Below are 14,301 nucleotides of genomic sequence, written 5' to 3'. Positions count from 1 at the left end.
CAAACCATTTCTGTTATTAAAATATTCAAGCATTCAAAGTAAGTATTGGTCACTTAATTTCCCTTGCAAAGAATTCACTTCCCTGCTAAAGAAAGCACAGAGCTACACTGGGTAGTGAAAGGGCATTTCCTTGTACAAAAACCTTGGCATATTATAGATGCCACAAGAAATACTAAAAGAGACTAGCAACAGTAATCATAGTAATAACAGATCTATTGCCTTAGGAAAGCACAGTTTAAAAAATCTGGTCAGACCAGTGTTCAAGAAGCTGTAAATAATGCACTGATGGCATTACATGGCCTATTGCTTGGAGAACACCGCTCCAGGAAATGTATTCTAATAATGCCATCCCACAGACTGACTTTGCTGCCTTGCTTTTATCACTTAAGTTCTTTTATTTCCCTCTTCTATATGACTTTTCCTAATGAAGTTGTAAAGCAATCTCCCCTTGAATATAATTGAAATGATTTAATCTGTTTATCTCTTGAACCCAAAAGGTAGGAGTTACAAAACTTAAATTTACTGTCCAACAACTGTGATAAAAGAACAAAGCATCTAACACAAATGCTTCAGTTTCTACAAACAATAAGAAAAATAGATTTCCACAGCCTGCAACATTGAAAATGAACAAGCCATATCCATTCTTTATGATTTGTTACAGCCAAACCACTGGCTACACTTCATCTTTTCTGACATAGCCATTGAACACTTGGGTTTGGATATGAGCAATTGAGTTAAGAAGTCTAGTGAAAGACCTCTGAATCCTACCAAACATCTTACTGTACTGCTCATTACTACTCTGTATATATGACAGGTAAGGTTAGTACTGTACTTCAGAGTTTATAATTGACAGCCTACACATGTAATTGCAAATAGTTTTCAGAGGTAAAAGTTGCAATATGAAACACCTAGATCTTACTTAAGCATTCATGACAAAGCAAGTAGACAAAAATATTACTTTTTTCCTTTTGTTTAGTTTGGAATTCAGATGAAAAAGTTTTACAGTACTTTGTGGGAAAACTGCAACCTTAGTTTTTAATAAAGGACTTTAAAAGAATGACAGTGTTACAGTTTGATTCAGTAGGATTTCAAGGACACATAAAAACTCTTCTTTTGTTTCTTTATAATATCTGACATATTACTGTGCTGTGTATAATTTTAGATTCATTACATGAAAGATGACCAGATCTATGAGACGAGCCTTGTTATATTACACAAAATTTACTAACTAGAGTCTAAGAAAAAATGCTTATGTTTTCCTCACAAGAATAATCATGTTCACTACACTGGAATTAGACAGAGCAGTATAATGTCAGAAGTGATCTGTTTAATAAATCAGCAGTTTATAGTGCTAAATATTTTCTAATATCTAGGTAACATATCATACATTAAAACTTCTCAGATCCAACATCCTGGAAATATGCTGAGATGGAACATTGGCAAAGTAAACTCACTAGTCCTACAGGCGGCAGCAGCAGATGATATTTCAAATAAAAAGGAGAGATAAGGCAGTATTTTAATGGAATTAATAAATCCTTACCTAGTGGCTGCCCTGCGATGATCCTGGCATTCTCCCCTGCCACGGCAGCCCTCGCGTGCCTCTCGCTCATGTACTGTACGAACGCATAACCTTTGTGCACTGAGCAGCCAACTATCTTCCCGTACTTTGCAAAGATTGCTTCGATGTCACCTTTTTTGACAATGGCTGTGTTCAGATTGCCGATGAAGACTCTGGAGTTGAGGGACTTTGGGTCGTTCTTATTGGTGACATTGCTGGTCTGTGTTTTGCCGGTCATGGTTGGATCACTTGGCTTTAAACCTTAGATAAACAACAAAGAGAATTATGTTTCTAAGCATATAGTTACCGAGACTTTCGATGATTTTTCCAGCAATAATTCACTTTTTATTTTTCACTTTGGGTGAATCTTGACTCAGAAGAATCAAACTTTCTAAAATTATTATCAATAAAACCAAGGTAGAACATTTTAAAATACTGCTCAAAAGTGAAATTTAAACTTCTTATTTTTTATAGATGTGAAATATACCAATGCATCTCTTAATACAGTGCTGTGATAGTTGAGCTTTACTGTAATCATATGTGGAGTTCTGCTTAGAAATTCAATATTGACTTTTTAAGTACTTAGCCATCTAGAAACTGCAAAGCAAGAGAATGAATCATTATCTACTGTCAAAGAAATGAACATTCAAGGCCATGTAGAGAGCAAACTCTTAAAATGAAAAACAACTCTGCATTTGTTTGGTGTCAGTTAGAGCACATTTCTCACCAGTTAAATATCGCTGTGAGGTGTGCAGGGCAGGTAACATACAATTCTTTACTGCAATCAATATGTTTCTATCAGAACAATTTTCCCTGTAAATTCAGTAGGAAAAGAGAAAAGAGAAAAGACAGTGGCTTATGTTCTGGGAATTAAAAAGTAGGAAAACAAACCACTTTAACTCTAGAAACACAAATTTGCTTGCTGCTTTGCTCTTTCATCTAAGGTCACAAGTCGAAATGCATCCGGGCATTTCTCTGATGGGAATAACCACATAATTTCTGGGAAAGATTTGGTAAAAGAAGAAGAAAAAACAACACTTTTTTTGTTCATTTAGCCTCACCCCTCTGAAGTGCATGTGATTTTCATAACATGTAAGCAAATTCTACCTGCCGCCAGGTCTCTTCATTTACATTAGTTTACTTAGATGGAAATATAATGAGAGAAATTTTCCCGCCTCAGCACTTGGATTTTCTTTAGCTTTAGTGGAGAACAGAAATGTCAAAAATATGCACAGCTTTAAGTATAGAAAACTTATTTTGTAAGAAGAAGGTCATTTAGGCAGCAGTCAAATATAGGCCATGTCTTACAGCCATGAACTGTGTTACTATTTTTTAACCTGTTCATACTTTTGACTAGATCACAGGAAAAACTCAGGCAAGAAGAGAATCCAGTTAAATACTTCTCACAGATAAAGCTCGGTTCATTCTTCAGAATGAAAAGGTATAATGACCTCTATTCTGGACACCTGAATCAGAAGTTTCACATTTTAAATCAGTAGCTACCATATACGAAGCTGGAAAAAGAAACCATTGTCACTGAACTCTGCAGAATACCTGGAGAACAAAACAGCCACAGTCACAGCCATCAGCACTTTGACTGCCTCCATCCCAGAGGATCCAAACCCCACCTTCCAGACAAGAACACACAGTGGAGAAGTGTGGGCAGTCCTTCCGAGTCTCAGACTGCTTTATTAAATAAATGTATGCAATAGAGATGCCAATCAAATAGCTTTCACTTGATTGACAACATGGCAACTTACTTTATATTGTAGCACTTAGAGAAAACACTGAAGAAAACAAGAAAAAAGGATGTTTTCCTCTAAGTTTATTGATTATTGAATACATTCTGGACACACATTACTGTGTAAATGCACAAATTTCATGATGGAAAACCAGGAAAACTGCCTTGACCACAAGCCTCTGAGCTTTGTCATGAGACAGACTCTATACCGTATATTTCTAGATTGCTGTGTAGACTGTGCATATTTGAAGTCATGTCTGTCTGCGTATATGTTAACCTGAATATTATGAACGTTCAAAGTAGTACACTTGGTACTAATTTGAAGACAAACCATTTAAAAAACATAAATATAATATACACTAAGATCCATATTGGCATAAAATAGATTGCTGATATTTTCTGAGATCTAGGAAATTTAGCCCCATCTTAGATACACCTGTATTACAGAATCACAGGATCACAGGGGTGGAAGAGACCTCCAAGATCACCAAGTCCAACCCATGCCCTAATACCACCTCAACTAAAGTATGCCACTGAGTCCAATCTTTTTGTAAACACATCCAGGCATGGTGACTCCACCACCTCACTGGGCAGGTAATTCCAAAACTTGATTACTCTTTCTGTAAAAAACCTTTTCTTAATATCTAACCCAAATTTCCCTTGACGCAGCTTGATTACATGGGAGTCAAAGTGAACAACAGCACAGCCATGTCAGCTTAAAGAGCTCTAATGAGCCAAACTGAAGAGGTAACATGGCAGATGCAACAAGGCATAAAGATAAAGGTTAATGCAGTCAGGTTGCTGATGAACAGGGAACCACTGATATCCTCTGTGGCTGCACAGCATTTCAAATACCACTCTATTGGGAAAACTTACCATGGAGAGGATTGTGTTCATCTTTGCAAAGAGCCAGGAAAAAGAGTTGTATCAGTTCTTATATAATTCTTAGCATTTTCTTGATATTGTCTGGGTACATTTATTGAGTGTGTAGCTGAACTCATTTTACTGAACCCACACAGGTAGTTTATCACAAGTAAGATCACTGCTCTAGAAAGCAGTAACCTTGACAGGTAGACATGTCTCTTCCACTAACCTGCTGTGTGACTCTCAGTAAGATGTTTTTAATGCCTCTCTTTCCACTTTTTAATCTTCAGACCTGCATTTTTTTACTAAGCACTGTGTCTCAACGTGTTTTTATACAACTTCTAACATGATGATATGACCTCAGCTGGAATGTTTAAGCACAACCAACAGACCATTGAAAAAAAATGACAAGAAGAAAACATCTACAGGAAATCTGCCAGAAGTCAAGCTTTGCATGAAAATTATATGCAACAAAACTCTTTATTTATTACCACCAAAATTGTTTTCTAAACACCAGAGTACCACACTCTGTATTTCTTCTATTGTTTAGCCATTTAACATGGGATTTGGTGAACTATTCCTTTTTCTATTTCATAAAAATCCTCATTTTATTTTTGCCCAGTTTTTCAATGTACTAATTTAAATAGACTTGAATAGGACATTGAATATTTCTCTCTTGTAGTTGTTGTTTGCAATGCAAATTTACTATATTTTTATAACACAAAGGAAAGTAGTTGTTTAATGAGTTCTCTCATATTCAAATGAGCAGTCAGGAAAACGTGCTGCAGAAATTCAAAGAGTGAGAATAGTACTAATGTGAATGATTGAGTTTTGATTGCCTTACTGGTCACAATGCTATTGTGAATATTTATTAAAATTCAAAGATCCATGGGATCTTCATTACAATGTGAAAGAACTTATGGCAACTTCTACACCTCACTTATAATATGCATCTGTGAATACTGAATTATACTCATATTCTCTGAGCTATCAGTAAAATCACAAACATTGTGTCTCATACAAATGCAGAAATAAATTAAATAGAGAGAGAAACATATCTGAAATGATCTCATTTCCTTGCAGCCTTTAATAAGGCATCTTGCTAATTTCCTATTATTGAAGTGATCCTTTCTGGTAATAAATATTTCCTATATGCCAAGCATACCTTTTAAAAATGTTTTACAAATAACATTTAGCTGTCAGAGCTCTTAATCATATTTATTTATTCAATATTAATTATATACAGCATTGTTCTATGCAGTAGCTGATTTAATTATTCTACCAAGACGTAACTAGTTTAAGTCTTGGTATATGTAAAATAAAAGCTGTAAATTAGACCATTTATTTTATCACATAGATCTCTGAAGTTTGCAAGTCTTTCTTAAACATTAACATTTTTAACATGTCAAACCGGAATGAAAATGCAAATTACTAAAGTGAGATTCTTGTTATCCAGGGTGCAAAGTGAAAAGTTTAAACCAGTCAGTTTTAAGAGCTGAAGAGGGGGGGTAGAGTTTAAATCTTGGCTTCCTGCACTTTTGCAGCATTTTCCGACAAAGTTTGGCTAAGTAACAGCATGACAATGCATTGCTTTGTAGCTGTGAAACTCATCTTCTCATCCATAAGAGGGATATATGAACCCACATAGATGTTACTCCTCTGGTGCAATGCCTAACATCACAGCAGTGGAGACAAAAATCCCTTTACAGTTGTGCCATCGCCCAGTGCAGGGAAAGCACAGGACTGGAAGCAAAGAGAAAGGGAACAATTTTCAAATTCTACATTCCAGTAACTCTCAGGCATTTCTTTTAGGGTGTAGGGTCAAGGTGTGACCATAATAGCCCTATTTGACTTCTGCTCCATATGCTGCTTTATGCACTTTACCAATGATTCCTCACACAATAAAATGCAAAATTTGTCTTTGAACATACAGCAATTTTGTCACTGAAAGAAAAAATTAGGGTATATAGAAATTTGATGATCTAAGTTAGAGGGATTTTGAAAGCAATTCACTTCAACATCTTTCCAATTGTAAAGCTATTTCTTACTTTAAAATACTGAGTGAAACTCATAATCTTTAAGTAAAATTTCTACCAATTTAATTTATTTTTAAATTTATCTCTGGAGATGTCCTTATGCATTTTACTATGCTGAATTAACCAAAGTATTAGAAAAATCAGATAAATCTCTTTAGAAGATTAAGCAATATTTATATTGATGGCTTGGGGATTTTTTTTTTATTTTATTTTTCCCTCCCCTAAGGTCTATGCCTACTTTTGCTTTAAAAATATTGTCTTCATTAAGTTTAGTAATAATTTCAGGAGTTTCTACCTATTTATATGCTTTTGGTTTAGAGCTGTTTTCTTTCCTTTCATCAATAAAACCTTTGTTACTTTTAAGCAAATAGAAAAAGTCTGCATATTTGAATGAACTAACCATGACTTGCAGTTACTTTAGTTAAAAATAAGGTCTACTGAGGAAAAGCTGAAATAAAAAATCTGAAAATCTTTATGGAATACAAATGCTTTCTGAAAATTGAGTAACACTGTATTACTTATATAGAGGTTTAATATCAAGCTTTTATGTATTTATTCTTTTTACAAAAGAAAACAGGATAAAAATGAAAACCACTTTTATTTCCCTTCTTTCATCCTCACCCTTCCTCCCCAAAAAAAAAAAAACAAAATTGAGATCATGTTTAGAGGTGGCCAGGCAGTATTCAACAGTCTGTATCAGATTTGTCTGATATAAAAAGATTAATTCTGTGGAGAAAGATTTTTAAATATGAAAATTCTCATCATTGACAAGTTACTCTAAGCACCATTAAAGTCCAAATCTTAATTTTTACTATTTATGATAAGATGCTTGTGCACTGAGATGCACAGTACACGTTTGATAATTGTAAAACCATCTAAAAAAGATCAAGCCCTTAGCAGACTCATGGTTGAACAGTGATGTTTGTCTGCCCAATGGAATCCACAGTAATAAGTACAGACTGTGAGAATTAATTGCTAGGATATTTGGGGGTCAAGCTGAACATGGTCATTCTGGCAAATATCAAACATCAAGGTATTGGTCCTTAGACAGACAAAATGCAGCACTATAACCAGTGATGAGTCTCAGGCCCAAAGCATGCAGCTTTGCTCTTTTCAGAATTTACCAGCAATCTCTGCCCTTCTGCTATCCAGCCTCAGTTAAAAGCTGAACTTTTGTCAATAACAAGGTTCAATTGTTGCTTTAATAGCTGAGCTTTCTGTGACATGCTGTCTTTGAGTTTTAAGAATCAATAATTATTAAAATGTTTATCAATATAAAAAAATAGGCCATATTTTCTCTATTTTTAATCACCTTTTAGTAACAGTGACAACATGAATATTTTTATAATGCTGCAGAAAAATTTAAGTATTCAAGCATTTGAAGTGTCCTTCTGTGGGTTAAATGTCCTAGACAACATAGATTTATTTTGCACTGATACTAATATTTTATAGATGAAATTCAATATTCATGTTAATTCCTTTAATAAGCAGTCATTAAAAGTATTTTATATCAATTAAATCAGTACTTGACAAAATGCCTATAAAATTTTTCATATCTGTTGGAAGCATGACTAGTGCATACTTCAGGATGACAGGGATAAATGGAAGGAGGAAAAAGAGAGAACACAAAGCTGTCAGATAAAATATATTTTGTTTTGGAGAAATCCTTTCTTCTTTACGTTTTAAATTCAGTTTTAATGAATTACTGAATCTAGGTCACACAAATAAAGAAAAAAATATTCATGAGATGGTTGGTTAAATTCACATCAAAATACTCTGGGCTTTTCCAGTCATCATTAAAGTCAATGTATATGCTTTCTCTCTCTCTCTCTCTCTCTCTCTCTCTCTCTCTCTTCAAGATATCATGCCTTTTCATTTATTTATTTATTTGATTGTTTTTATCTGGTTTAGCTTTTAGCTTCTTTTCAATTATTTTTAAGAAGTGGTTGACACATCATGTCTGTAACATGGACAATGCTCCCTTCAAGTTGGCATCTCTGGAGCCACATAAATGACAATATGCATCAGTACTTGCAATGCTGCATCTTGTAGAAAATGAAGGACTGAAAGATAAAATGATGTAGCAGAGCTCACTTCATCTTCTGCTGTCACTCTCCTCAAAGGGACAAATACTCTCTTAGTGGAATGTGAGTAAAATATATCTACTTGTTAAAAAAATTAACATAACTACAGATTATTATTTATAACATTGAGACAAAAAATAACCACTTCTAGGGATAAAATAACCACTTCTAGGGATACAATATTTCACATTAGATGTTTAAGCATTTGGAGAGTAAGGGAGTAGCAACACCTCCAAGGAGCAGGAGGAAAAAGGTCTGGGGTCTGTACAGGTGGGCAGAAGTTGCAGCTTCCTACTGCAACTTACCTGCTCTAGCTCATGGTGCTGGAACTTTCTCCCACCCAAATGGGCAGAAGGAAATGAAACCTGTCAGCACAGAAAAATAGGGATTTCCCTCCTGTTTGCAAGCTCATTTTTCTCAGGATATAGAAAATAACCCTGCAGAATCATGTAAAGAAATACATTTCTCTAGTACAATCTAGTACAATACATCTAGTACAATATTCGATTAGCACTCAGATATGGGTCCCTTTTCTCCATCATATTTAAAGCCTACAAAATACAAGGATTTATTTATTTATAGGTTGTAAAATCAAGACTCAACTCTGGTGGCTAGGATAATAAAATAATTGTGAAAGCACATACCAGTATGTTTGGGTAAATAATACAGTGAAACAGGAGTAAAATAAATAAAAAAATAATAATATTTACTCAGGATTCTAAGTGGAGTTTGAAATGGAGTAAAGATAATACATTATCTAACTGTGTAATTTCTTAAAGAGATACACACTGAGGGAGTGTTCAAGAGATGAGACAATCGAGATCAGTTAACAGATTCCAGAATGGGACCTTTGCTACTGTCCTGCAGGTAATACTTCCCCTTTCAAAAGGCTTCTAGGAGACAGAGCACAATTTGGACAGTTTTGATACTAATTAAAGGGAAAAAAAGAGAACATTAGCTTTGATACCTTTCTTTAACATGTCTTTGTTGTGACCGATGTGCTGGATATATCTATCCAGGAAATGATAATGGAAACTTTTCATCTTGGGATGTGTTGCTTTTACATGTTGTCAGGCAGGTTCTTGGAGAAGGAAATGAACAAGTTTGGGGTCTTTTGTTTGTTTTTTTAAGCAAAAGGTAAACTTCCCTTCACTTCCAGTATTTTGACCAGATCTATTTGTAGCCAGCTATCTCATTTCCTCTAAGTCATCATTTATCATTTATACAACAAGCCATTTTAATCTTCTCTCATCACTCATTCCTGCTGGCTTTTTAATAATTTTTAAAGCATTTCTGACTTTCTGTGATTTCCGTGGTCTAAATCTGTTTTCAATCTTCAGTTTTGGGTCCAGTCACAATTAAAGCTGCAGGACTGCTGTCTTTCTCTTCACTTGGTAACTTCGTGATACTTTGGATGGCCCAAAAAACCCTTAGCTATATTTGCTCTTGTATGACATTTCCAGCTAATCTCATGCTCAGTAGAAATGCTTGGTGTCATTTGACAGAGTTCCTCCCTCTGTGTTTTTGCTTTCCTCTCAGCTTCATATCACTGTGAGGATTAAATGAGCCTTGGCAAGTAAGACAGTCTCCTACTATTATTTTTTATATTTCTAACCTTCCTAATAAACTCTACCAGTTTTCTCTGTCCTCAAGGGAGTTTACATCTGCAAAGTATACCACCTTCTGAAATTTTAATTATTGAGTTATTTTAATGATTTAGGATCTAAAGGCATTATTTAAAACTGACTCTAATAAGAATACCAATGTCATGGTTAGATGTTTTGCCAACACTGCAGTTCTTATTTCAATCCTTCTCTATTATGTACTAAGCTGTTTTTTGGGACACATGACATTAAACATAGCAAGGCTGATATTGAGAAATTTTTCAAATTATTCTTAAGGGAAGAAGATCATGTCTTTTTAAAGTAACATCTGATATTTATTGCTTATGGAAATGCTATAATCTACTCATGGATAGAACAATTTTATGCTACCGCAGTCTCTGAGAAAACTTTCATTAGCATTATTTGGGCTAGCATTTTGCTCCCTTGTATTTCCTCTATTATTTTATAAGAGTTTGAAATTGGATTTGAGGAATGTCATGGTCTAGGCTGTTGAATACCAAACAAGAAGTCAAGAGCTTCCAAGTTGTAATCCTAGCTCTGGTACAGACTTGATAAGCGACCTTATGCAAGTCACTTAATATCTCCACCTTGTCCTCTTTCTTCAGAAACTGGCAACAAGACTGATGATATTCCAGCTCAGTGGGTTGTTGCATGAATGAAATTTAAAAATGCAAAACACCGGAAAAATGCTGCAGCACGAGGAGGTTTAATAGAAAATATATAGTTTAATTGAAAATATGAGAATTTGTTTTGAGGATTAGTGGTATTTGTGTTTTACTGTATAATCTCTATATTTCTGTACATTTCTAAGTATCTTCTATTAATATTTTGATGTTTTATCTCCCATATTAGTTGATCAAAATAATAATAATAGTAGTAGTAATAATAACAATAATAATAATAATAATAATAATAATAATAATGGTGAGAGATATTTAAGAATACTTCAATTCCATAATCAAAGTCAAATTGGAATCATATTTTGTATTGTATTCACTCAATAATGTTCCTCTCACAAGTATGTCTTAGGGACTTACGGCAGATGACCACAATGTGCATCTGACTTACAGGAAGAAAAGCTATTAATGACAACGAAGTAATTCTGATATCTGACTCTGCCAGTAACTTTCCCAACATCGTACTGTAAATCACTGACATACTGGGTGTTTGGCTTCTTCATTTCAATTTTTTTACCCCATTTATTCAGCCTGGCTAGATTTTTTGTAGTGGTCACGTATGAACTGCATCTTTAAAACAAAAACACACCTGCAGACAACATTTGGTAGACTGCCAGATCCCTACAGAGCCTTGGTTTTATTCCTTAGCCTGTAAGTACATCCTGAGTCAGGAGCCCAAGGCAATCTGCTACCATTCACCACAAAACAGCTGAATGCTTTTCCAGTCTATCTACAAAGTCTGTTCTGTCTTTTCACACCCTGAATCTCATGTGCATATATCAAAGTTTAAGATTACAAAGGCAGTCAAAAAACAAGAAATCTCTCACCACTGAGGATATGCAACATGACATCTGGTATTTCCTTCCTTGATAAACTTTAGAGTTCATTGTTAAATGAATGTGAAAATGTGATTTTGAAATGTGAAATGTGAAAATGGGATTTTCTGTATGGGATAATGAGAATTTCCGTCTTCTATACATACAATACACAGAAAGAAAAGCTCATAAAAATACAAATGTGTATCAAATTATGATTTTGTTAAAGTCTTAAATCTTGTATTTGGATCTTGTTCAGCTCTTGTTTCCACCACAATCATGCAGCAATGTGCAAGGTCCTTATAAACTAGATCCATAGACTCTCCTGGGCATTTCATTACCACAATTTCAAATCCATCTGTGAAACATTTTTTCCTCTATCATCTCAGGCTAAAGGCATCTGAAGTTTAATTGCACTTTGGTTTCTGAAACTTACAAATAAACTAAAGTTCTGCAGAAATATTTAAAAAATTTCAAGATTTAGTGTCTTGACATAAATAAAATGTTTTAATCTGCCCCAATGCATGCATTAACATGTCTTGCCTACAGAGACTATTTCAGTAATTTTCCTCTGTTGTGACTTTTAAGGACACAATATGCAGTTGCAATACCTTTCTCAGTGTTTCAACTCATAGTTCAATTTAGGACTTTCTTTAGGACAATGCAAAGTTTCTTTCAATTCTCTATAGCTGAAAATTAGAATTTTCATTCTTGGTCTCCTGAGCCTTTTCCTTGGCTCTCTTAACAATCACTGTAGCATGGCTGCTTCAGTCTCTTAACTCTATATCTCCCTCTCTTCAAGAACATTTGACATTTACTTTGTAATTAAATCTGTTTGAATATTCATGCCAAAGCTTTAGCAGGTACTTTTAATTTAAAAAATAATTTTAATATTTGTCTGTTTGCTTTTCAGTTGCATGCCGAAACACGGAAATGAAATGAAAATTACCATAGTAATATTTTCATTGCTACTGAGAGATCACAAAGCCTGCAGTTCCTACACTCCACCCCATAGTATGGAAAAAATCTGCTAGATAGCTTTAGAAATATGTTAAAAGCAATGTGTTCCAATACTGTGTATCATTGAGAACTCCTGAAATGCTACTCTAGCTTTTTGCTCTAAAATACATTATATACACACAAAAAGTCTTATCTGCTCCCTCTTTAGCATTTTGTGAAAAGCCACATAAAAATTGGATGAGAAGCTTTTTTCAAATATTTCTTCAGTTTTGTAGTCTCAGCAGTAACTTTCTGCTGCTGCACATAGATACAAGTAAGATTTTAATTTAGTTTGGGATAATAGCAATTCTTAGTGGAGCTATGATTTTATTCTAGCAGACATCTGATGCCCAAACACAATGATCATAATCCCTACTCAGCTAATTATTTTATTTATTCAATGCTCTTTCAGAGACTTGTTTAAGCAGACACTGTAGTATAGGAACATATAAAAGATGTTCTCCTAGAAACATTACCTAAACATCAATCAACCACATTAGGACCTTTTCATGCAAACCACACAAACCCAACTGTCAGCATAGTTTTTCTAGAAAATTATTTGAATAAATTTTGATTTTCCAGGACAATGCCTAATTATTTTATTTCAGCAGGTAACTTGCCCCCGGAGATCCAAATCTGGGTACATTTGAATGTTCTATAACTTGGTGCTGGATGCATATTCCTGGGCCTGGTGAACACTTGGCAATGAGATAGCTAAGAAAATAAATAATTTTCTATTTGGATATAAGTCTAAAGTGACATGCACTTTTCTTGTTCTGAATTCTTGTATTATAAATGTCATCACTGTACCTCTATGACATCTGTCTCTCATCTGTCTCTGCTTCTTCCTATGCTTCTGTCCATTCACACTATTTCTTACTCTAGTCCACTCTATTTTTTCCATGCCACCCAGTCGTTCCTGCAGATTTTCTTCCTCCTCAAAACTGGAGGGGCAACACTGCGATGTAGGTTGTCATACTGCTTTTATTTCTGATTTTTTGTTTCTTAATGTACTTCATAAAAAACAACCCTGGGTCTTTCAGCTGCATATCATTTTTAATGACTACAAAAGAATGATTCTAGTAACACTGAGCATGCAGGACATAGGGCTTTTTCTTTCTTTCCACACTGTACATACATATGGGAAGCATCAAAAAAAAAGGAAAAATATTTCCACTAAATTTTCAAATTGCAAAGCGGATTATGATTTATTTTTAAACCAAAAAAATGCAAGACTGGAAAGAAAATTCTTAGAAAACTCAGTAGCAATCATAAAAATCCAAAATGTTTAACATAATATAATTCATTTTATCTCTCTGGTATCACAGGAGATTGGGAAAATTTGAGTGTAAAGGAACCTCCCTATGAATCTTACATTTAAATAATTAATTTTATTGATTATACTTGATCCCAAACATCATGCTGTAGAGCTGTAAAGTATCTGATAGGAGTGCAGTAAAAGCTGGTTGGAGCAAATAATTTAGAATGAATAATTTATCTCTCAGATTTTCTACCCTGTAAAGATTTTTCTATATTTCGTGCTGTCATAATACCTAATCTCTGGTCTAATGGATTATATTACTAGAAGGATTCATTATTGAAGCAACTCTGTTTTAAACCACAGTATAGTTTTCATTGATTTAATTGGGACAGAAATAGGTATCAATTGAAAGAAGAAGTGTTTTACTGTTGCTTTTATACCATCCTCTTGAAGTGAATCTGAACAGATGCACATTAAGTTTTGGTATTCAACAGCTTGCAAGGAGTTAGGATTTTCTTTTTTTGTAAATATAGATCACTTGCAAACAGCTATTTTATAACACTTGCATTTCAAAGTTAAATATTTTAAATATTCTTTAATTTTATCTAGTTTGCCTAGATTTAATTTGATCTAGTATGTTC

The 14,301-nt window shown here is 34.2% G+C and overlaps 1 protein-coding gene across 4 annotated transcripts in view; it reads right to left on the bottom strand.

The window, feature by feature from the left end:
- The window catches only part of RALYL (RALY RNA binding protein like), a 382,641-nt gene that overhangs the window by 184,908 nt on the left and 183,432 nt on the right, over positions 1–14,301 (bottom strand). For all 4 annotated transcript variants that reach the window (XM_085053115.1, XM_085053112.1, XM_085053113.1 and 1 more), the window contains one exon: positions 1,541–1,819. In XM_085053115.1, the coding sequence (XP_084909241.1) occupies positions 1,541–1,796 (256 nt within the window). In that variant the 5' untranslated portion in view covers positions 1,797–1,819. The remainder of the gene's footprint in view (positions 1–1,540; positions 1,820–14,301) is intronic.

Source organism: Lichenostomus cassidix, chromosome 2 (genome assembly GCF_008360975.1).
Source record: "Lichenostomus cassidix isolate B80296 chromosome 2, HeHo_3.0, whole genome shotgun sequence".
Classification (NCBI taxonomy): domain Eukaryota; kingdom Metazoa; phylum Chordata; class Aves; order Passeriformes; family Meliphagidae; genus Lichenostomus; species Lichenostomus cassidix.
Note: the sequence above shows the minus strand (reverse complement) of the source record. Positions and strands in the feature narration are given on the sequence as shown.